The sequence below is a fragment of the Trachypithecus francoisi genome, unplaced genomic scaffold (genome assembly GCF_009764315.1).
Source record: "Trachypithecus francoisi isolate TF-2019V2 unplaced genomic scaffold, Tfra_2.0 Lachesis_group6, whole genome shotgun sequence".
In the NCBI taxonomy this organism is placed as follows: Eukaryota; Metazoa; Chordata; class Mammalia; order Primates; family Cercopithecidae; genus Trachypithecus; species Trachypithecus francoisi.
The window spans coordinates 28,961,438-28,986,320 of NW_022681471.1; the positions used below are offsets into that span (position 1 = coordinate 28,961,438).

At 37.3% G+C, this 24,883-nt stretch overlaps 1 protein-coding gene across 1 annotated transcript in view; it reads right to left on the reverse strand.

Annotated features, from left to right (window-relative positions):
* GABRA3 (gamma-aminobutyric acid type A receptor subunit alpha3) overlaps positions 1-24,883 on the reverse strand; it is a 330,737-nt gene that overhangs the window by 198,866 nt on the left and 106,988 nt on the right. Inside the window, 1 exon segment of the mRNA XM_033201527.1 lies at positions 5,029-5,150. Coding sequence (XP_033057418.1) covers positions 5,029-5,150 — 122 coding nt within the window.

The following is a 24,883-nucleotide window of genomic DNA, read 5'->3' on the forward strand; positions in this document are numbered from 1 at the left end:
GAATCTTTTTAAGTGTTTATGTGTTTGAAAAAAGTGTTTATTTTGCCTTTTTGGGAGGAATTTATTTTCTCTGGTTATAGAATCCTAGGCTGGCTTTTGTTTTTCTCTCAGTGCTTTAAAGGTGTTGCTCTACTACCTTCTGACAAAATGTCTAGTATCCTTCAAAGTTTTTCATCTGTACATAATGTCTTCTTTTACTCTATTTGCTTTTCAGATTTTCTTTTTATCATGGGTTCTAAGCAAATTTCTCCTTTCTCTTGGTGTAATTTTCTTCATGTTTCTTGTCCTTGGAGTTGTTGACTTTCTTGGTTGGGGAGATTGCAATTTTAATCAAAGTTAGAACTGTTTATTTTTTTTTATTTCAATATCCTTTGGGGTACAAGTGTTTTTGGTTCCATGGATGAATTATATAGTGGTGAATTCTGAGATTTTAGTGCACCCATCACCTGAGTAGTGTACATTGTACCCAATATGTACTGTTTTATCCCATATCTCCCTCTCAACCTCCACTTCTGAGTCTCCAAAGTCCATTATATCACTCTGTCTGCTTTTGTGTAATCATAGCTTAGCTACCACTTATAAGTGAGAAAATATAGTACTTGGTTTTCCATTTCTTGGTTATTTCACTTAGAATAATGGCCTCCAGCTCCATCCACCCAAGTTACTGCAAGAACATTATTCCACTCCTTTGTATGGCCAAGTAATATGTATCACATTTTCTTTTTCCACTCATTGGTTGATGGGCACTTAGGTTAGTTCCATATCTTTGCAATTGTGAATTGGGCTGCAATAAACATACGTGTGCATGTGTCTTTTTTGTATAATGACTTCTTTTCCTTTTAATGGATACCAAGTAGTGGGATTACTGGATCAAATGGTAGCTCTACTTTTAGTTCTTTAAGGAATCTCCATACTGTTTTCCATAGAGGTTGTGCTAATTTACATGCCCACTAGCAGTGCATAAATGTTTCCCTTTCACCATATCCATAACAACATCTATTGACTTTTTTTTTTTTTTTTTTTGAGTCTTGCTCTGCTGCCAGGCTGGAGTGCAGTGGCGTGATCTCAGCTCACTGCCATCTCTGCCTCCCGGATTCAAGCCATTCTCCTGTCTCAGCCTCCTGACTAGCTGGGACCACAGACATACACCACCACCCCCAGCTAAGTTTTTTGTATTTTTAGTAGAGATGGGGTTTCACCATGTTGGCCAGGATGGTCTTGATCTCTTGACCTTGTGATTTACGTGCCTCGGCCTCCCAAAGTGCTGGGATTACAGGCATGAGCCACCACGCCCAGCCTGACTTTATTTTTATTTTTGTTTTTATTTTTATTTTATTTTATTTTATTTGAGATGGAGTCTCACTCTGTTGCCCAGGCTGGAGTGCAGTGGCATGATCTCGGGTCACTGCAGTCTCTGTCTCCCGGGTTCAAGCGATTCTCCTTCCTCAACCTCCCAAGTAGCTGGGACTACAGGCACACCCCACCACGCCTGGCTAGTTTTTGTAGTTTTAGTAGAGACGGGGCTTCATCATATTAGCCAGGCTGCTCTGGAACTCCTGACCTCGTGATCTGCCCACCTCAGCCTCCCAAAGTTTGGGGATTACAGGCATGAACCACCATGCCTGGCCCTATTGACTTTTTAATAATGGCCATTCTTGCAGGAGGAACATAGTATCTCATTGTGGTTTTGATTTGCATTTCCCTGATGATTAGTGATGTTCAGCAGTTTTTCATATGTTTCTTAACCATTTATATATATTCTTTTGAGAAATGTCTGTTAATGTCATTTGCCCAAGAAGTCAGAATTTTTTGACCAGTTTTTCTTCAAGTATATTTTCTGCCCCCTTCAAATAATCCCATTACAGTTACATTAGACTACATGAAGCTATACCACAGTGCACTGATTTCCGTTTCATTTTTCAGTCTTTTATTTCTCTCTATGTCTTGTTTTTGCTAATTATTATTGCTATATCTTCAGGTTCATTAGCGTTGCTGTCCTTTTTGGGTTGTACTTTCTTGTTTCTTTGCATGCTTGGTGATTTTTGACTGGAAATTGTTCTCAAATTTTTTGACTGGAAACTTTTGACTGGAATCATTGTGAATTCCACTTTGTTAGATATCAGATTTTTGTATTGCTATAAATATTTTTTGATTTTTGTTCTGAGATAATGTTCAGTTACTTAGAAGTAGTTAAATTCTTTGAAGCTTGATTTTAACCTTTGTCAGGTGGGACTACAGCAGCCTTAGTCTTGGGATAATTTTGCCATGCCACTGAGGCCATGTTCTTCTGAGTACCCTACCCCGTGTACCATGTGTTAAAAGTGTTTCCACCAAGTAGAGTGGTGGAAACTCTGGTTGGTGAAAACACAAGTTATTCCAAACCCTGATGTTTTAGTTTTACCCACTGTTTTCAGTGGTCTTTTCCTCATCCTTGAGTTGTGAGGTAAGCAGTATGTACCTGAAAACTTATGAAGCACCCTCTACAGATTTCTGCCTCTCTCTCTCTCTCTCTCTCTCTCTCTGTCTCTCTCTTTCTCTCTCTCTCCACAACTTTTTATTCTCCATGCAGCTCTATCTTCTCCTCTGCCTTATGAATTAATAACCTTGGCATCCCCAATTTCTCAACTTCTTCTCAATTGAAACAGTCCACCAGACACCATTTGGGTTCCCCTCACTGCACTGTAGCCTAAAAATTTTCTCCAGTCAGTTAAGCATCAGCAATCACAGAGCTCACCTTGTTTGTTTTCTTTCTTTCAGGAATCAATATCCTGTGCTGCCTTTGTTTGATTTCTGTAAAACACTATATATTTGTTCATTTCTTTGTGGTTGTTTAAGATGAGAGAGTAAATCTGGTCCTTACTTTCTTTCTCTTCTTTCCATATTAACTGTTCCAACCCCAAATCCAAAAGAAACAAAACGAAATTGCACCATTCTCCTTCCAGTTTTCCCTATTTTAGAAAATAGCACCACCCAACCATACAAGCCAGGAACCTAGAAGTTATCCCTTTCTCCTCCACTTTTCTAACCCCATAATCTAAGCAGTCACCAAATTCTCTGCATTCACATAGTCATTCTTTTCATCCTAGAAAATTGCAATTAATTTGTGACTGGTCTCTCTTCCTTCAATATGCTCTACTCAAAACCATTATTTATATAAAAGCAGGTGTTATATGGCCTTAGTCCAAAATCAAAACACAATGAAAAAACTGCAAATATATCTTTAACTTTACTTAATGTGTTTATTGTAGTAGTATGGTTATAGTAATTTCAAAATAGTTTTGTATATTGTAGGATTAAACAAATGGGTAAATGTATCAATTAAAAGTACTTGCTGGACTGCAATTAGTAGTATCAGTGTAAACTCATTGCCATATATGCACATACACATACATATATACAATACATCTGTGTGTGTATATGTGTGAGTGTGTGTGCATTTGCTATTTTCCCAGTTCTATCTACTGAAAAATCCTGGAAGCAATGAGATCCTAGCAGTAATGAGACACCTAGCAGCCAGAAATTTGATTATAAATGTAATTTCCCACAAAAGGTACCATTTATGCTTGGAAAAATGACTAATTCCAAGTCTGGATTATCAAAAGTATAAAATAAGTCTGGAATATACTGTCATGCCATATAATAAGAAAGTACTCAAAAAATGAGAGCATATCAAAAGGAAACAGAAGACAAATGGAATAGGCTTCCACTAGGGAATATGGGAAATTATTAGCAAAAACCTTAGTCAAAATAAATATAGTCTATTGAAATGAATGATATTAATGTCTGTAATCCATCAAATAAAGCAAGAATCCATTCATACTGACATTAGCTAATTAATTAAAGAGAAAAAAGATTTTTTTCTTACAATAAAATGTAATGTAATAAGTGTAGACTAATAATAGATTTAGAAAATCACCATTTTGTCACCATAATTGTTATTAGTCTCACAAAGATAATCTGTAGTTGCTAAGACTGTTGGGTATAAGCTGGAAAAGGCATAAAATAGTGTCAGAACATCTCTCCACAAATTACATATTAATTATAAACTTTAAATATAGTAATTTTAGAGTGCAGCAACCTGGTAAACATCTAAATTAGCACTACCAGTAATGGGGCAAACAGACATCAAGTCCCTTCTTGAGTAATGTGCTGACAAAGACATAATTAACTCCTATGATGTTACTTTGAAAATGAATATGGAAGATCTAATCAATGTCATAAAAAACAAAGAAATGCTGAGTGTAGGCTGAAGAGACACAACAATAAATGCAATGCATAATCCTGGATTGAATCCTAAATCAATGAAAATTTCCATAAAGTACATTTTGGGGATAATTGGAAAATTTTGAATATGGATTACAAATTATAAAATAGCTTTAGGTTACATTTTGTGAATTTATAATAGCCCCGATATATTATAATACATTTACCTTATTGTGATCATATTGCTGATTATACTAAACTGATAACCAACTAAGATCTCACATAGCCAGTGGATTATTCCTTTTTGGAGTGTCAGGCTGATATATGCTCAGGATTTTGAAAACAAAGGCATGTTTCTCAGCTTTTCCTGGACCACACCAGTCATCCAGGCAGGTATTGGTATTCTGTTACTAGAAATGGGCATTGTCTAACCTTGAGGTAGAGATGCTCCTCAACTTATAAGACCACATCCCAATAAACCCATCATAAATTGGAAATGTCGTAAGTCTAAATCCATTGGGCTATGTCCCAAAAACACATCATAAAGACAAAAATCATACATCAAACCATTGTGAGTCATGGAACATCTGTGTATTACTCAATATGCACCTAGCAAAAATCTAGAATCTTCTGAAACCAGACCAGAGAAATCACCTACTGAAATGGAGGATTATGACTAATTTTCAGTGCTCATAAGGAAGAAATTCAGCTTTACATTAATCTCATTGGCCAACAGACTACTGAAGGCACCTTATAACTCTTTTTAGATAACAATGGCCGAGAAGAAGATCTTAAAAGGACTTCAAAGATCTTAAAAGGACTGACCTCCAAGCCCAGGTCGCAGCCGGTTGTCATAGCCGTCCAAAAGACGATCCAAGATTCTGGTGAAGATAGTGATGTTGTCAGTGCTGTCATCAGGAATATCCGGGGCGTGCTTAGGAGACAGCCTGAGGCAATGTAAGAAAAAGAAAAAAATAATAGTTCTTAATAGGAAAAAAAATACATGACTAGATATTTTAATTCAAGAAGATTTCAATTAATAGACTGGGCCAATTACATAGACCTATATCTTAACCAAAATAACAATCACTACATATTTGTCACAATGATTGCTTATGTAGGAGGCAGACAGTGTGGTTAATACTTGAACTCTTACTCTAGCATTGATATGAGCTTTGCCAGGCATATATCCTGGCCCCATCCCAGCAGTAAAGAGACACAAGCAGAAATTCTGGACAGAATGTCACTGAAAACATTTCCGGCATACAGTTGGTTCATAAAATTGTGTTGAATGATTAAACAGGCATCAAAATAAAGAAGGGAAATGTTACTGAGAACTTACCTCACTTCTAGCCCAGAGAAATTTAAGTTCACAGAAAAACAGGGTCAGACAGATCCTTGAATTGTATATAGTCTACTTCTACCCTCATCCTATGGAGATGGGGAAACCAAGCAGTAGTAGTTCATCAAATGTTAAAGCTACCAGACTTTAAGACTATTATGAGATGCCTTAATCACTCTCATTTTATACGTAGGAAAACAAGTACAGACAAGAAACCAAATTCCCCAAAGTCATATTGCTAGTGAGAGGCAGGCATAAGGCTATGATCCAACTTCTCTAACTTTCCAGTGTCCTTTAGGTACCTACTGATTCTTCAATTTGGATTACTTCTGTAAGTCTTTCTGAAGACTATGCACTTTACTAACCACCTAATGAGGCTTAGGCACTGTGACTGATACTTTCACTTTTTGAGGAGGAGCTCGGTGCTGTTTGACAGGACTAGAAATAAAGGCCCTGGGTAGTTCAGAGGAAATAGGAATATGGTAAAAGATACGGCTTTTGCCAAGGGTCAAGAAGCATGGTGTGGAATCAAGTAATGGACTAGGAGCTAGAAATCCTGGGTCCTAGTACCAGGTGTGTTTGTGATTGGGGCTACCATTAATCATCTTACAGCACTTGTATGTCTTTTTTTTTTTTTTTTTTTTTTGAGACGGAGTCTCGCTCTGTCGCCCAGACTGGAGTGCAGTGGCGTGATCTCAGCTCACTGCAAGCTGCGCCTCCCGGGTTCATGCCATTCTTCTGCCTCAGCTTCCCGAGTAGCTGGGACTACAGGCGCCCACCACCATGCCTGACTAATTTTTTGTATTTTTTGTAGAGACGGGGTTTCACTGTGTGAGCCAGGATGGTCTCGATCTCCTGACCTGACCTCGTGATCTGCCTGCCTCGGCCTCCCAAAGTGCTGGGATTACAGGCATGAGCCACCATGCCCAGCCAGCACTTGTATGTCTTTAAGTCTCAGTTTTTCCTCATTCTTAACTTGAACCCAGGAAGTTGACATTAATACATATATAATAACTATTCCTAGCATCCAGTTAATCAGGGCTATAAAAGTTAAGATTCTAGTTAAGAAGAAGTCTTAGGAGACAGTCAGTACATCTTCCCACTAATATTTATCCCTAGCAGTGAACAAGGCTCCCGTTCTGTAAAGATCCTCAGAAAAAGCTACAGAATAGTATAAACATCAATATGTCTTCCCCATAATATTTATCCCTAACAGTGAACAAGGCTCCTGTTCTGAAAAGGTCCTGAGAAAGACTTACAGAAGTGTATAAACAGCTGATTTGAATAGTTCTCACTCTAAACTGCCACACTGTAGCTGATAACCAAGTGAGTTTGAACTTAATTTATAAACCTAATTTAATTCACTTACTCATCCAATGCATTTTTATTAACTATATGTCTATTACTGTTCGAGGTGTTATGATGGAGCAGAAAGCAAAATAAAGTAAAACAAAGCAAGTAATCCTTCCCCTACTTAACTTATGGAGCTGCTGAAATAATCAAGTTATATAATAGATACACATGGGAAAAAATAAGCAGGCTTAAAGAGTCTGGAAACATGCATTTGAGTTTATTCGTTGTATGACATTAGGCAAGCCATATAACACCTCTAGTAATAGCTTTAGGATCTTTAAAATTAAAATAACTTCACACATATGTTATATTAAAGTTAAAAAATACAATATATTAAAATTATCAGGCTTACTGCTTCACATCTAGAATCATTCAAAGTGTGTTTTCTCTTTATCAGACTAGTGGTTTATGCACTCGAATGCATTATTTAAGTATAAATATTAACAACAAGCAATTGGCACCCTCATCAGACAAAAGCCATAAGGAAAGCTTTGACCAGAGAGGAACGGGAACCTAGTCAACAGTAGACAAAACTGGCTGGTTTAGTGGACAGATCACAAGAAGTGATACAGATGCCCCATTGGGAAGGGGGAAGAAAGAAGGGAACTGTAGTGCAGAACTAACAAACTGACATCAGTATGCTGAGGAGATAAATACAGGTACATTGTCAGGTGACAGTCCACCCTTGGCTCAGGCCACCAATGGTCTAGATCCATCTGACATGGGCTGTAGGGGGAAGGGCCGTGGCAGCTCAACTAATTTCATACAAACCCCTTTCTCATTATCCCTTAACTCTCACGGTGGAAGATCTTGATCCTGGGTAGCCTAATTCAGTTTCTTGGAAGTAGATTCATAAACTGAATGAAAAAAAATCTTGAATTACTAGATGGGGCAGAAAGGAGAATCCTCATAGAATCATAGGGAAAATATATAAGGCTTCAGAGATTATCTTTTCTAGATGGATCTGCAGATGAGAATACTAAAGCCTTGGACATAATTTTTAATCACCCTGAGAGGTGATGAGACAGCTAAAATATTAATATTAATCCAAAATTGCTGAATACCAAGAACATACACTGGAAAAAAAGACAGTCTCTTCAATAAATGGTGCTGGGAAAACTGGACATCCATATGCAGAAGAATGAAACTAGACCCCTATCTTTTGCCATATATAAAAATCACATCAAAATGGATTAAAAGACTGAAATCTAAGACCTCACACTATGAGACTACTACAAGAAAACTTTGGGGAATATCTCCAGGACATCAGTCTGGGCAAAAATTTCTTGAGCAATACCCTACAAGCACAGGCAACCATAACAAAATGGACAAATGGGATCACATCAAATTACAAAGCTTCTTCACAGCAAAGGAAGCAATCAACGAACTGAAGGGACAACCTACAGAATGGGAGAAAATATTTGCAAACTATTCATCTGACAAAGATTAATAACCAGAATAGAAAAAGAGCTCAAAGAAATCTGTAGGAAAAAAGTATAATAATCCAATTAAAAATGGGCAGAATATTTGAATAGACATTTCTCAAAAGAATACACACAAATGACAAACAGGCATATGAAAAGGTGCTTAACATCACTGATCATCAGAGAAATGCAAATCACAACTACAATACATATCATCTCACCCCAGATAAAATGGCTTATATCCAAAAGACAGGAAATAACAAATGCTGATGAGAATGTAGAGGAAAGGGAACCCTCATACACTGTTGGTGGGAATGTAAATTAGCACAACCACTATGGAGAAGACTTTGGAGGTTCCTCAAAATATTAAAAATAAAGCTGCCATATGATACAGCAATCCCATTGCTGGGTATATACCCAAAAGAAAGGAAATCAGTATATTGAAGAGGTATCTGCACACCCATGTTTGTCACAGGACTGTTCACAATAGGTAAGATTTGGAGGCAACCTAAATATCCATAACAGATGACTGGATAAAGAAAATGTGATACATGTACACCATAGAGTGCTATTCAGTCATAAAAATAATGAGATCCTATCATTTGCAAAACGTGGATGAAACTGGAGATCATTATGCTAAGTGAAATAAGCCAGGCACAGAAAGACAAAAATTGCATGTTGTCATTTATTTGTGGGAGCTAAAAATTAAAACAATTGAACTCATGGATATAGACAGTGGAAGCATTGTCACTAGAGGTTGGGAAGGATAGTGGAGTGGTTGAGGACAAGTGGGGATGATTAATGTGTATAAAATAATAGAAATAATGAGACTTAGTATTTGATAGCACAAAGGGTGACATCAGTAGTAATAATTTAATTGTACATTTTAGAATAACTAATTGGATTGCTTTAACACAAAGGATAAATGCTTGAGGTGATGGATACCACATTTTCCATGATGTGATTATTTCATATTGCATGCCTGTATCAAAATATCTCATGCAACCCATAAATATATATACCTATGATGTACTCACAAAAATGAAAAATTAATTCTTTAAAATCCTGAATATAAGACCAATACACTGTGCTTTCTCTCTTACTGAAATACTAGCTTCCATGAGAATGCATTTCCATTTCCTCCTGCTGACTGTTGATATCTTAGCATCATTCTTCATCAAAATGTTGAAAACTTTTAAGTCAAAAAGCAATGCTAGCTTGTGACCAGTCTGGACAATATGGCAAAATCCTGTCTCTACCAAAAGCACAAAAATTAGCTAGACATGGTGGCACATCTGTAGTCCCATTTACTGGGGAGGCTGAGGTTGGAAGATTACTTGAGCCCGGGAAGTGGAGGTTTCAGTGAGCTGAGATCACGCTACTGCGCTCCAGCCTGGGCAACAGAGCAAGACCCTGTCTCAAAAAACTAAATAAATAAATAAAAATCAATGCTAAATATCATCCCCAAATTATTTTCAATATATTGCTCTATGGTTTTATTCTTTATTATTGATTTTTTTCTCCTAATGTGCACTAAATTATTGTGTGGGGAAGCTGATTTCATCTGCAGCCTAAATAGAACTCTTTCTTCTTCCGTAACTAAATTGCAACATTGAATTCAAAGGTAGTTTGGGGAAAAAAGGAATCATGGCATGTCAGAATTATGGAGAACCTTAGAGATTGTATAATTCTCTCCCTTCATTTTACACATGAGACACCTAAGACACCAACACCAAAGAGAGAAACGAATTGCTTGATGCTATATGCTTATCAAGTTAGTGAGAGTGACACTAAAACATGTCCATTGCACCTCATATTTGCCACTACTGGTTAGATAAAATATGATAATAATAATTCACCATTAAAAATGAAAATGATGTTACTAATACACTATCTAAAGGTTATGCAAGTTTAGTCATTTTCCTAGCCTTAAAGATGGATCAGTGGCAAATTCACAGGACTAGAATCAAATGACTGGAATTTAGTTCTGTCTCTGCCACTAACTGACTGTGAGACCTACAGGCATATCTCAGGGATATTGTGAGTTTGGTTCCAGGCCACTGCAATAAAGCAAATATCACAATTAAGTGAGTTACAAATATTTTGGTTTCCCAGTGCATATAAAAGTTATGTTTATATTGTATAGCACCCTATGAAGTGTTCAATAGCATTATGTCTAGAAAACAATTTACATATCTTAATTAAAAACACTTTATTGCTAAACATGCTAACGATCATCTCAGGCTTCAACAAGTCATAATCTTCTTGCTAGGACAAGGTTTTGCCTCAGTGCGGACGGCTGCTGACCAATCAAGGTAGTGGTTGCTAAAGACTGGGGCAGCTGTGGCAGCAATTTCTTAAAATAAGACAATGAAGTTTGCCTCATCAATTGACTCTTCTTTTCACAAAGGATTTATCTTCAGTATGTGATGCTGTTTGGTACCATTTCACCCACAGCAGAACTTCTTTCAAAATTGGAGCCAATGCTCTTAAACCCTGACACTGCTTTATCAACTAAGTTTATGTAATATTCTAAATCCTTTGTTGTCATTTCAACAATATTCACAGAATCTTCACTAGGAGTAGATTCCATATCAAGAAACCACTCTCATTGCTCGTTTGTAAGAAGCAACTCATCCCTTCAAGATTTTTCATGAGACTGCAGCAGTTCAGTCACAACTTTAGGCTCCACTTCTAATTATAGTTTTCTTGCTATTTCCACCACATCTGCAGTTACTTCCTCCACTGAAGTCTTCAACCCGTCAAAGTCACCCATGATGACTGGAACGAACTTCTTCCACACTCCTGTTATGTTTGTATTTTGACCTATTCCCCTGAATCACGAATGCTCTTAGTGGCATCCAGAAAGGTAAATCATTTCCAGAAGGTTTTCATTGGACTTTTCTTGGATCCATCATAAGAACCACTATCTATGGAAGCTATAACCTTATGAAATGTATTTCTTAAATAATAAAACTTGAAAGTCAAAATTTCTTCTTGATCAATGGACTGAAGAATGGATGTTGTATTGTAAACATTCATCTTGCACAGCTCCATCAAAGCAAAGCTCTTGGGTGACCAGGTGCATTGTCATTGAAAAATAACATTTCAAAAGGAGTATTTTTTCCTGGGAAGAAGACTGCAACAGTGTGCTTAAAATATTCAGTAAATCGTGCTATAAACAGATGTGCTGTCATTCAGGCTTTGTTATTTCATTTACAGAGCATAGAGAGAGTGGATTTAGCATAATTCTTAAGGGTCCTAGGATTTTCAGAATAGTAAATGAGCAATGGGCTTCAGCTTAAAGTTACCAACTGCATTTGCCCCTGACAAAAGAGTCAGCCACTGCTTTGACGCTTCAAAGTCAGGCATTTACTTCTTGTCTCTAGCTATTAAAGTCCTGAAAGACATCTTCTTCCAATAGAAGGATGTTTCATCTACCAAAATGTGTTATTCGTATAGCCACCTTTATCAATTATCGTAGCTAGATCTTCTGGAGAACTTGCTGCAGCTCCTCCGTCAGCACTTGTGTTTCACCTTGCATTTTATGTTATGGAGATGGCTTCTTTCCTTAAACCTCATGAACCAACCTCCACTAGCTTCAAACTTTTTCTCCAGCTTCTTTATCTCTCCCAGTCTTCATAGAACTGAAGAGAGTTATAGCACTGCTCTGAATTAGGCTTTGCTTGAAGGGAATGTTGTGTCTGGCTTGATCTTCTATCCACTAAAACTTTCCTCATATTCGCAATAAGGCTGTTTCACTTTCTTATCATTTATGTGCTCACTGGAGTAACATTTTTAATTTCCATCAAAAGCCTTTCATTCGCATTGACAACTTGGCTAACTGCTTGCCACAAAAGGCCTAGCTTTTAGAGTATCTCAGCTTTTGTCATGCCTTCCTTACTAAGCTTAATCATTTCTAGCTTTTGATTTAAAGTGAGAGCCATGTAACTTTTTATTTCACTTGAAAACTTAGAGGCTATGTAGGGCTACTAATTGGCCTATTTTCAATATTGTTGTATCTCAGGGAGAAGGAAGGCCTAAGGAGAGGGAAAGAGACAGGGGAATGGCCCTTCAGTGGAATAGTCAGTCAGAGCAAACACAATATTTACCAATTAAGTACACTGTCTTACATGAGTGGAATTCATGGTGCCCCAAAACAATTAAAATAATAACATCAAAGATTACCATCACAGATCACCATAACAGAAAAAATAATGAAAACTTTGAAAATTTGCAAGAATGACCAAAATGCGGCAAGAGACAAAGTGGGCACATGCTGTTGGAAAAATAACACCAATAGACTCACTCAACACAGGGCTGCCACAAACCTTCAATTTGTAAAAAAAACATGCTATCCACAAAGCACAATAAAGCGAAGCACAATCAAATGAGGTATGCCTGTAAATATATGTAAAATATGTAAAATGGGGATATGTAAAATGGGGATATATATGTAAAATGGGGATAACAATAACCTACATTAGAAAACTTTGGAAATAAATAAGTAAATAAGATAATAAATGAATACAAAATTGTTTTGTAAATGAAAGTTGTTCATTAACTTCCCCCCAAACTCCTGAAAATGCAATGGAAAATCTTTAAAATATATTATCTTTTAGGCTATAGGAGAAAGTCAAGATCACTGACCATCTAGAGAATCCTCAATGAAGTTGTTAAACTAATGCTGTCACTGCCAACATCCTTCATTGAGGATCCTGGTGTGTTTACGTTAAGGGAAAGCAGGAGAGGCACAGATGCCGAATTGCTGATGCAGTTCATACAACATCCCAAAGAGGAAAGAGATTTACTTCATTAAAAGGATGGCATTTTTCCTATACCATATATCTCCTGGGAAAGAGCAGATTTTTTTAAATAATAAAAATTTGGAATTCCTGAGCAGATTATGTCTCTGCATCGCTCACAAACCTTTCATAACTCTTCATAGCTAACCGAATAAAATTCCAACACCTAAGCCTGACACTCATGGCCTTCTACAATCTGTTCCCGATATACTTTTACAGTTGCAAATTCTACTACTTCTCTTTCTGACCAGCAATCACAAGCAAATCAGATTACTCACCATTTCCCAATATTCCTCATATTTTCATTTTGCAAGGCCAGTCTTTCCTATAAGTGGAAATGTTCAACTAAAGATTCAGCACTAAGGATGTCAGTTATATACTAGCGAGGAAATGAGAAACACCTAGAATTCAATAGCACACTTTCTCTTTACAGAAGCTCCTTGAAGAACAAAAAAAAGAGAAGAACTAACCTGATTTTGGCTAGAATATGCCAATCCATCTGAAAAAGACAGCTGTTCTTTTCTGAAATAGCTTCTATGGACTGGTAATAAAACTACAGAGGTACTGACTTGAGACACACCTACCCACTTGCGAAAATAAAGACCAAGTCCTTCATGCCATCTTAGTAACTGAAAGCCACTGTTTCACAAAAAAGAGAAATATTTAATTAGTGTATGTTGTGAATGATAAAATAAGCTAGTAGACCTTAAAGATATGATTCCACGTGACCATAAGCAGACATATCGCAACTTAAAATGTGTCATGAACCAAAGTTTGCAAAGAAGCAGGGGTACATTCTTCCTTTGAAACAATGCCATAAAGGGTAGCTAGTTTTCTAGACAAGAGTAAGCAGTGCTGTTTCTTGTAATTAATCTGAATGACTGTAAACATAGTGACAATGCATGGGCACTATTTCGGCAACATTTCTGGTTAAGCAGATATTAATAGGCCAAGCTGAGAACGATTTATAACACTTTTTATGTGGAAAGAGATTTTTTGACACAAAAGAAAACTAAAGTACTAGAAAGATTCTCTCCCCTACTATTATTTGTTACTTACCCCCACACCCACAGCCATGATCAAAGCAATGAGCTGGCCACCAGCTCAAAGACTTTGATTAATCCTGATGGTTGATATCCTTACAATGGAAAGTCCTGACAGTCATCACCCTAAGCAAGTGATAAAATTCAGTATCAGCCATACTGAGACAACCTTGCCTCCTGACATAATGCAACAGGAAGCCACAGCATCACCTACAAAGTATCATTGATTGTGGCCTCACATGTCCATCCGTGTTCTGTGTTACAAATTCTGCACTTCCACCTCAAAAGGGAAAATGGTAGGATAAAATTATATTTCTTATTTCTCCAGGTCCTATAAGAAAAATGCACTTGCCCCATCTTAACATGGTCTACCCAGCTATGTGGCTGAAATATTAAGAATTCAGTGGCAGAGAGATTACTATATGTAAGTAAATGTTTGTGTATGTAAAATGGTAGGAAGAAACCACATCAACTAACGAGCAAAATAACAAGCTAATATCATAATGACAGGATCAAGTTCACACATAACAATATTAGCCTTAAATGTAAATGGACTAAATGCTCCAATTAAAAGACACAGACTGGCAAACTGGATAAAGAGTCAAGACCCATCAGTTTGCTGTATTCAAGAGACCCATCTCACATGCAGAGACACACATAGGCTCAAAATAAAGGGATGGAAGAAGATCTACCAAGCAAATGGAAAACAAAAAAAAGCAGGGGTTGCAAACTTAGTCTCTGATAAAACAGACTTTAAACCATCAAAGATCAAAAGAGACAAAGAAGGCCATTGGATAATGGTAAAGGGATCAATTCAACAAGAAGAGCTAACTACCCAAAATATATATGCACCCAATACAGGAGCACCCAGATTCATAAAGTCCTTAGAGACTTACAAAGAGAATTAGACTCCCATACAACAATAATGGGGGACTTAAACACCCCACTGTCAACATTAGACAGATCAATGAGACAGAAAGCTAACAAGGATATCCAGGAATTGAACTCAGCTCTGCACCAAGCAGACCTAATAGACATCTATAGAACTCTCCACCCCAAATCAACAGAATATACATTCTTCTCAGCACCACATCGCACTTATTCCAAAATTGAACACATAGTTGGAAGTAAAGCACTCCTCAGCAAATGTAAAACAATAGAAATTATAACAAAGTGTCTCGCAGACCACAGTGCAATCAAACTAGAACTCAGGGTTAAGAAACTCAATAAAAACCACTCAAACACATGGAAACTGAACAACCTGCTCCTGAATGACTACTAGGTACATAACGAAATGAAGGCAGAAATAAAGATGTTCTTTGAAACCAATGAGAACAAACATACAACATACCAGAATCTCTGGGACACATTTAAAGCAGTGTGTACAGGGAAATTTATAGCACTAAATGCCCACAAGAGAAAGCAGGAAAGATCTAAAATAGACTCTCTAACATCACAATTAAAAGAACTAGAGAAGCAAGAGCAAACACATTCAAAAGCTAGCAGAAGGCAAGAAATAACTAAAATCGGAGGAGAACTGAAGGAGATGGAGACACAAAAAACCCTTCAAAAAATCAATGAATCCAGGAGCTGGTTTTTTGGAAAAAATCAATAAAATTGATTTCCTTAAGCTGATAAGCAACTTCAGCAAAGTCTCAGGATAAAAAATCAATGTGCAAAAATCACAAGCATTCTTATACACCAATAACAGACAAACAGGGAGCCAAATAATGAGTGAACTCCCATTCACAATTGCTTTGAAGAGAATAAAATACCTAGGAATCCAACTTACAAGGGATATGAAGGACCTCTTCAAGCAGAATTACAAACCACTGCTCAACGAAATAAAAGAGGACACAAACAAATGGAAGAACATTCCACGATTATGGATAGGAAGACTCAATAACGTGAAAACGACCATACTGCCCAAGGTAATTTATAGATTCAATGGGATTCCCATCAAGCTACCAATGACTTTCTTCACAGAATTGGAAAAAACTACTTTAAAGTTCACATGGAATCAAAAAAGAATCTGCATTGCCAAGACAATCCTAAGCCAAAATAACAAAGCTGGAGGCATCATGCTACTTGACTTCAAACTATACTACAAGGCTACACTAACAAAAACAGCATGGTACTGGTACCAAAACAGAGATATAGACCAATGGAACAGAACAGAGCCCTCAGAAATAATACCACACATCTACAGCCATCTGATCTTTGACAAACCTGACAAAAAAAAGTAATGGGGAAAGGACTCCGTATTTAATAAATGGTGCTGGGAAAATTGGCTAGCCATAAGTAGAAAGCTGAAACTGGATCCTTTCCTTACTCCTTATATGAAAATTAATTCAAGATGGATTAGAGACTTAAATGTTAGACCTAATATCATAAAAACCCTAGAAGAAAACCTAGGTAATACCATTCAGGACATAGGCATGGGCAAGGACTTCATGTCTAAAACACCAAAAACAACGACAACAAAAGCCAAAATTGACAAATGGGATCTAATTAAACTGAAGAGCTTCTGCACAGCAAAAGAAACTACCATCAGAGTGAACAGGCAACCTACGGAATGGGAGAAAAGTTTTGCAATCTACTCATCTGACAAAGGGCTAATATCCAGAACCTGCAAAAAACTCAAACAAATTTACAAGAAAAAAGCCAAGAACCCCATCAAAAAGTGGGCAAAGGATATGAACAGACACTTCTCAAAAGAAGACATTCATACAGCCAACAGACACATGAAAAAATGCTCATCATCACTCGCCATCAGAGAAATGCAAATCAAAACCACAATGAGATACCATCTCACTCCAGTTAGAATGGCAATCATTAAAAAATTAGAAAACAACAGGTGCTGGAGAGGATGTGGAGAAATAGAACACTTTTACACTTTTGGTGGGATTGTAAACTAGTTCAACAATTGTGGAAAACAGTATGGTGATTCCTCAAGGATCTAGAACTAGAAATACCATTTGACCCAGCCATCCCATTACTGGGGATATACCCAAAGGATTATAAATCATGCTGCTATAAAGACACACGCACACGTATGTTTATTGCAGCACTATTCACAATAGCAAAGTCTGGAATCAACCCAAATGTCCATCAGTGACAGACTGGATTAAGAAAATGTGGCACATATACACCACAGAATACTATGCAGCCATAAAAAAGGATGAGCCTGTGTCCTTTGTAGGGACATGGATGCAGCTGGAAACCATCATTCTCAGCAAACTATTGCAAGAACAGAAAACCAAACACCGCATATTTTCACTCATAGGTGGGAATTGAACAATGAGATCACTTGGACTCGGGAAGGGGAACATCACACACCGGGGCCTATTGTGGGGAGGGGACAGGGGAAGGGATAGCATTAGGAGATATACCTAATGTAAATGATGAGTTAATGGGTACAGCACACCAACATGACACATGTATACATATGTAAGAAACCTGCACATTGTGCACATGCACCCTAGAACTTAAAGTATATTAATAAAAAAATTTAAAAAAAAAAGAAATTGACATGTGCCTCATTCTTACTTAAAAGTATTCAAACTCAGGAAAAGCAATACATCATAATGATTAATAGCATGGACTCTGGAGCCAAACTTTCTGGGTTTCAATCCTAACTCTTCCATTTTCTTTTTTTTTTTTAATTATTATACTTTATGTTCTAGGGTACATGTGCACAACGTGCAGGTTTGTTACATATGTATACATAGGTCATGTTGGTGTGCTGCACCCATTAACTTGTCATTTACATTAGGTATATCTCCTAATGCTACCCCTCGCCCCTCCCCCCACCCCACAACAGGCCCCAGTGTGTGATGTTCCCCTTCCTGTGTCCAAGTGTTCTCATTGTTCAATTCCCACCTATGAGTGAGAGCATGTGGTGTTTGGTTTTCTGTTCTTGCGAGAGTTTGCTGAGAATGATGGTTTCCAGCTGCATTCATGTCCCTACAAAGGACATGAACTCATCCTTTTTCATGGCTGCATACTATTCCATGATGTATATGTGCCACATTTTCTAAATCCAGTCTGTCATCGATGGACATTTGGGTTGGTTCCAAGTGTTTGCTATTGCAAACAGTGCCACAAAAAAAATACGTGTGCATGTGCCTTTATAGCAGCATGATTTATAATCCTTTGGGTATAGCCCCAGTAATGGGATGGCTGGATCAAATGGTATTTCTACTTCTAGATCCTTGAGGAATCGCCACACTGTCTTCCAAAATGGTTGAACTAGTTTACAGTCCCACCAACAGTGTAAAAGTGTTCCTATTTCTCCACATCCTCTCCAGCACCTGTTTTTTCCTGACTTTTTTTTTTCTTTTTTTTATTATACTTTAAGTTCTAGGGTACATGTGCATAACGTGCAGGTTTGTTACATATGTATACTTGTGCCATGTTGCTGTGCTGCACCTATCAACTCGTCAGCACCCATCAATTCGTCATTTATATCAGGTATAACTCCCAATGCCATCCCTCCCCCCTCCCCATGATAGGCCCCGATGTGTGATGTTCCCTTCCCGAGTCCAGTGATCTCACTGTTCAGTTCCCACCTATGAGTGAGAACATGCGGTGTTTGTTTTCTGTTCTTGTGATAGTTTGCTAAGAATGATGGTTTCCAGCTGCATCCATGTCCCTACAAAGGACACAAACTCATCCTTTTTTATGGCTGCATAGTATTCCATGGTGTATATGTGCCACATTTTCTTAATCCAGTCTGTCACAGATGGACATTTGGGTTGATTCCAAGTCTTTGCTATTGTGAATAGTGCCGCAATAAACATACGTGTGCATGTGTCTTTATAGCAGCATGATTTATAATCCTTTGGGTATATACCCAGTAGTGGGATGGCTGGGTCATATGGTACATCTAGTTCTAGATCCTTGAGGAATCGCCATACTGTTTTCCATAATGGTTGAACTAGTTTACAATCCCACCAACAGTGTAAAAGTGTTCCTATTTCTCCACATCCTCTCCAGCACCTGTTGTTTCCTGACTTTTTAACAATTACCATTCTAACTGGTGTGAGATGGTATCTCATTGTGGTTTTGATTTGCATTTCTCTGATGGCTAGTGATGATGAGCGTTTTCTCATGTGTCTGTTGGCTGCATAAATGTCTTCTTTTGAGAAGTGTCTGTTCATATCCTTTGCCCACTTTTTGATGGGGTTGTTTGTTTGTTTTTCTTGTAATTTGTTTGAGTTCTTTGTAGGTTCTGGATATTAGCCCTTTGTCAGATGAGTAGACTGCAAAAATTTTCTCCCATTCAGTAGGTTGCCTATTCACTCTGATGGTAGTTTCTTCTGCTGTGCAGAAGCTCTTTAGTTTAATTAGATCCCATTTGTCAATTTTGGCTTTTGTTGCCATTGCTTTTGTTGTTTTAGTCATGAAGTCCTTGCCCATGCCTATGTTCTGAATCGTATTGCCTAGGTTTTCTTCTAGGGTTTTTATGGTTTTAGGTCTAACATTGATGTCTTTAATCCATCTTGAATTAATTTTTGTATATGGTGTAAGGAAGGGATCCAGTTTCAGCTTTCTACTTATGGCTAGTCAGTTTTCCCAGCACCATTTATTAAATAGGGAATACTTTCCCCATTTCTTGTTTTTGTCAGGTTTGTCAAAGATCAGATGGTTTTAGATGTGTGGTATTATTTCTGAGGGCTCTGTTCTGTTCCATTTGTTTACATCTCTGTTTTGGTACCAGTACCATGCTGTTTTGGTTACTGTAGCCTTGTAGTATAGTTTGAAGTCAGGTAGCGTGATGCTTCCTGCTTTGTTCTTTTGGCTTAGGACTGTCTTGGCAATGTGGGGTCTTTTTTGATTCCATATGAACTTTAAAGTAGTTTTTTCCAATTATGTGAAGAAAGTCATTGGTAGCTTAATGGGGATGGCATTGAATCTATAAACTACCTTCGGCCGTATGGCCATTTTCACGATATTGATTCTTCCTATCCATGAGCGTGGAATGTTCTTCCATTTGTTTGTGTCCTCTTTTATTTCATTGAGCAGTGGTTTGTAATTCTCCTTGAAGAGGTCCTTCACAGCCCTTGTAAGTGAATTCCTAGGTATTTTATTCTCTTTGAAGCAATTGTGAATGGGAGTTCACTCATGATTTGGCTCTCTGTTTGTCTGTTATTAGTGTATAAAAATACTAGTGATTTTTGCACAATGACTTTGTATCCTGAGACTTTGCTGAAGTTTCCTATCAGCCTAAGGAGATTTTGGGCTGAGACAATGGGGTTTTCTAAATATACAATCCTAACTCTTCTATTTTCTAGCTATGTGAGCTTTGCAGGTTACCTGACCTCTCTCTGTCTCCACATTTTATCTGCAAATGAATAATAACATAACTTAGCTCTCATGTCTGTTATAAGGATTGTATGAATCAACATATATTAATAGCTTAGAATAGAGCTTGGTACATAGGACTCTATGCATATAAAGTTTAAACGAGCATAATAGAATAAGTAAGCCTAAGGAATCGAATTTCAAAAAAATAGCTAAATTAGATAACTAGGGAAAGTGTCCTGTTTGAAGCAATGTCTGGAAAACCACATTATGCCAAGAGAATAGTTGAAATGAATGAGAGGGAGCCTGCAGACAAGAAAGCATGGAGTATATCTGAAAGCTGCTACGTGGAAAAAGAAGCAAATGTTGCAAATGTTACAGGGCCCCATAACTAGAAGGTGTTTGAAGAAGGTGGACTTCAGTTCAATATGGGAAGCACTTTCTAACCCCTGGAGCTATGCCCTGTGGTAATAATGCAGCTTATCACTGCAGAGATTCAAACTGGTAGGTGAATCATCAACCATAAAGCAGGAGGGATTCTTTCCCAGGATAGGAGCCGAGGAACTGACAGCCTCTCGGGTCCCAAGTCTGGTTCTGAAATTTTAAGATTTAATGATCAAATGCTAAGAGTATTGATGCATTGATTCTTTAATAGAAATTACATGTAAATGGAAGGGTTTGGACTTTTCATACTTATATTCCAAGTAAAAGTAAGTACATGTGTTGCCACAGGTGACAGTTTATTCTGAGATTAAGAGAACTGAGAAAATCATTTTCAAGATGAATACTGATGCTAACAAGCACTGACACCTTTAGATAGTAGAACCAAGTCAGGCTGTAGATATGACAAGGAGACAAGCAACTCCCCAGTCATCTCCTCTTCAGTTCACTGCATTAGCTGTCACCATGGCCCACCACCATATAATGTTGATGCAGAAAATGTGTTAATATAGTGTCATATTCTTCCCAAATCATGGTCCCTACTCTATTAGTAGTGTGGAAATACGCGGTCTTGTGTGCAGCATATTTTGTTTGCCTTTTCACTATTCTCCATGTTGTTCTCCTTTCTAGAAGGCTAATTTTATGCACTACATTATAGGTGCCATCAGCCTCTTGCTTCAACTTGAGTTTGGCCACCTTGGCTGAAGATCAGAGGAAGACGAAAAGACTGGGCATGTAATTCCCTGGCTCTCTCCCTGTGAAATCTTCTCAGGCTGGCTGTTTCCTCCACCAAAAATCTCTGCACGTCTTAAGAAAGCTTGATTTACATGATATGTGTGCTGTTCGACTTAGGTTCTCACTCTATTCCTTGTGGTTTTCCTCCGCTTAGATCATAACTTCATGATTAGTCTTTGCAAATATATCCTCCTAAAATCATTGAAATGTCCCATGTGTATTCTCTGGGATCCTGACAAATTCAACAAATTGCAGTCAGACCTGGCATTTGCTGCTTAGGCACTTACTTGTTGACCCATTATGAAAATTGCTGATATTGGATCATTCTGACCTAGAAAAATGTCAGTTTCAAAATAGTTCAACTTGACATTGTTCACATACATTATTCCATTTGCTAACGGTCAAAATACTTGACCAGGAACCAGGAGTATAGGAAATTCATTTATTATATGAAGTTGAAATTACTCTCTGTAGCTTTTTATCAAAAATGCAGGACTGGGAATCAGAAACTGGTGTTCTAGACCTGGGTATATTATTAACTCATTGTAAGAAAGTCAATTTTCCTTTCTGATCCTCAGTTTCTTCATGTACAAATTTAAAAAATCAGATTATATACTCTCTACAGGTTTTTTCATAGGTGCTATTCTAAAGTTCCAGAATCCCATATCCCAAACTATACTGCTAGTTTCTTAAAAACAGGAACTGTGTCCCCAAAGATTCCTTAGACCAGAATCATCTGGGGCATTTTAGGCACTATTCCCAGAGCTACCAAATCATAATCTTCAAATGTGGAGCCTGCTTTCTTGCTTACAAATACTGAATGTTGAGAACTATTACATCTAGCACATGAAGTATACAAAGTAGTGGTCAATAAACCACTGTTGATTGTTAAAATGGCTGTGACGGCCAATGTAGGTGGTTTAATTGAATAAATCACTCAAGTTGGATAAAATAATGCAGTAATGGATTTTTTTCAATATACAAAAACATAATTAAGAAAGTATGGAAACAAACAATCAAAAAGAAGCAGCAGCTCTTAAGTACCACAACTGTCAGCAAAAACTCTATATTTTAAAATTATATTGGATCCTTTATTTATGGCAAATACAAATAGATTGACAACCCTAATATTTGTGTTTTTATGATTAGCCAAGTCTAATTTTGTAATAATTTTTTTCTTTTCAGCTTTATTTTAGCTTCAGGAGTACATGTGCAGGTTTGTTATGTAGGTAAATTGTATGTCATGAGGGTTTGGTGTACAGATATTTCGTCACCCAGGTAATAAGCATAGTACCCAACAGGTAATTTTCTTATACTCACCCTCCTTCCACACTCTACCCTCAAGTAGGCCCTGGGGTTTATTGTTCCCTTCTTTGTGTCCATGTGTACTCAATGTTCAGCTCCCACTTATAAGTGAGAACACATAGTATTTGGCCTATTGTTCCTGTGTTAGTTTGCTTAGGATAATAGCCTCCAGCTGCATCCATGTTGCTGAAAATGACATGATCTCATTCTTTTTTTATGACTGCGTAGTATTCCATGGTGTATATGTACCACATTTCTTTTATCTAATACACTTTATTGAGCATTTAGATTGGTTCCATGTCTTTGCTATTATGAAGAGTGCTGCAATGAACATATGCATTCATGTGTCTTTATGATAGAATGAGTTATATTCCTTTGGATATATATCCAATAATGGGATTCCTGGGTCAAATAGTAATTCCACTTTAAGTTCTTTGAGAAATCACCAAACTGCTTTCCACAATGGCTGAACTGATTTACATTCCCACCAGCAGTGTATGAGATAGTTGTAGGTGTGCAGCATTATTTCTGAGCTCTCTCTTCTATTCTCTGCAACCTCACCAGCAGCTGTTATAATTTGACTTTTTAATAATAGCCATTCAGATTGATATGAGACGGTATCTCATTGTGGTTTTGATTTGCATTTCTCTAATGATCAGTGATGTTCAGCAGTTTTTCGTATGCTTGTTTGCCGCAAAAAATGTCTTCTTTTGAGGAGTGTCTGTTCATGTCTGTTGCCGATTTTTTAATTGGGTTGTTCTTTGCTTGTGAATTTGTTTAAGTTCCGTATAGATGCTGGATATTAGACCTTTGTTGGATGCATACCTTACAAATATTTTCTTCCATTCTGTAGATTGTCTATCTACTCCCTTGATAGTTTCTTTTGCTGTGCAGAAGCTCTTTCATTTTATTAGGTTCCATTTGTCAATTTTTGGGTTTCTTGAGATTGCTTTTCATGTCTTCATCACGAAATTTTTGCCAGGTCCTATGTCTAGAATGATATTTTCTAGATTATCTTCCAGGGTTTTTGTAGTTTTAGGTTTGACATGTAAGTCTTTAATCCACCTTCCCAGCACCATTTATTGATTAGGGATTTCTTTCCCCATTGCTTGCTTTTGTCAACGTTGTGAAAGATCAGATGTTTGTAAGTCTGTCGCATTATTTCTGGGCTCTCTATTCTGTTCCCTTGGTCTATGTGTCTATTTTTGTACTGGTACCATGCTGTTTTGTTTACTGTAGCCCCATAGTATAGTTTGAAGTCAGGTAGTGTGATGTCTCTAGTTTTGTTCTTTTTGCTTAGGATTACCTTGGCTATTTGGGCTCTTATGGGGTTCCATATACATTTTAAAATAGTTTTTTTTCTAGTTCTATAAAGAATGCCATTGGTAGTTTGATAGGAATAGCATTGAATCTGTAAATTGCTTTTGGAAGTATGGCCATTTTAACAATATTGATTATTCTTATCCATGCACATGGAATTTTTTTCATTTGTTTGTGTCATCTCTGATTTCTTGAGCAGTGTGTTGTAATGCTTATTGTAGAGCTCTTTCACCACCCTGGTTACCTGTATTCACAGGTATTTTATTCTTTTATGGCTAGCATGAATGGGATTGTGTTTTTGATTTGGCTCTCAGCTTGGATGTTGTTGGTGTATGATGCTACTGATTTTTGTACATTAATTTTGCATCCTGAAACTTTGCCAAAGTTTTAAAATCAGATCAAGGAGCTTTTAGGCAGAGACTTTTCTGGGTATATAATCATATTGTCTGCAAACAGAGATAATTAGACTCCCTATCTTTTAATTGGTATGCCTTTTATATCTTTCTCTTGCCTGATTGCTCTGGCTAGGACTTCAGTACCATGTTGAATAGGAGTAGTGAGAGAGGGCATCCATGTCTTGTTCTGCCTTTCAAGGGGAATGCTTCC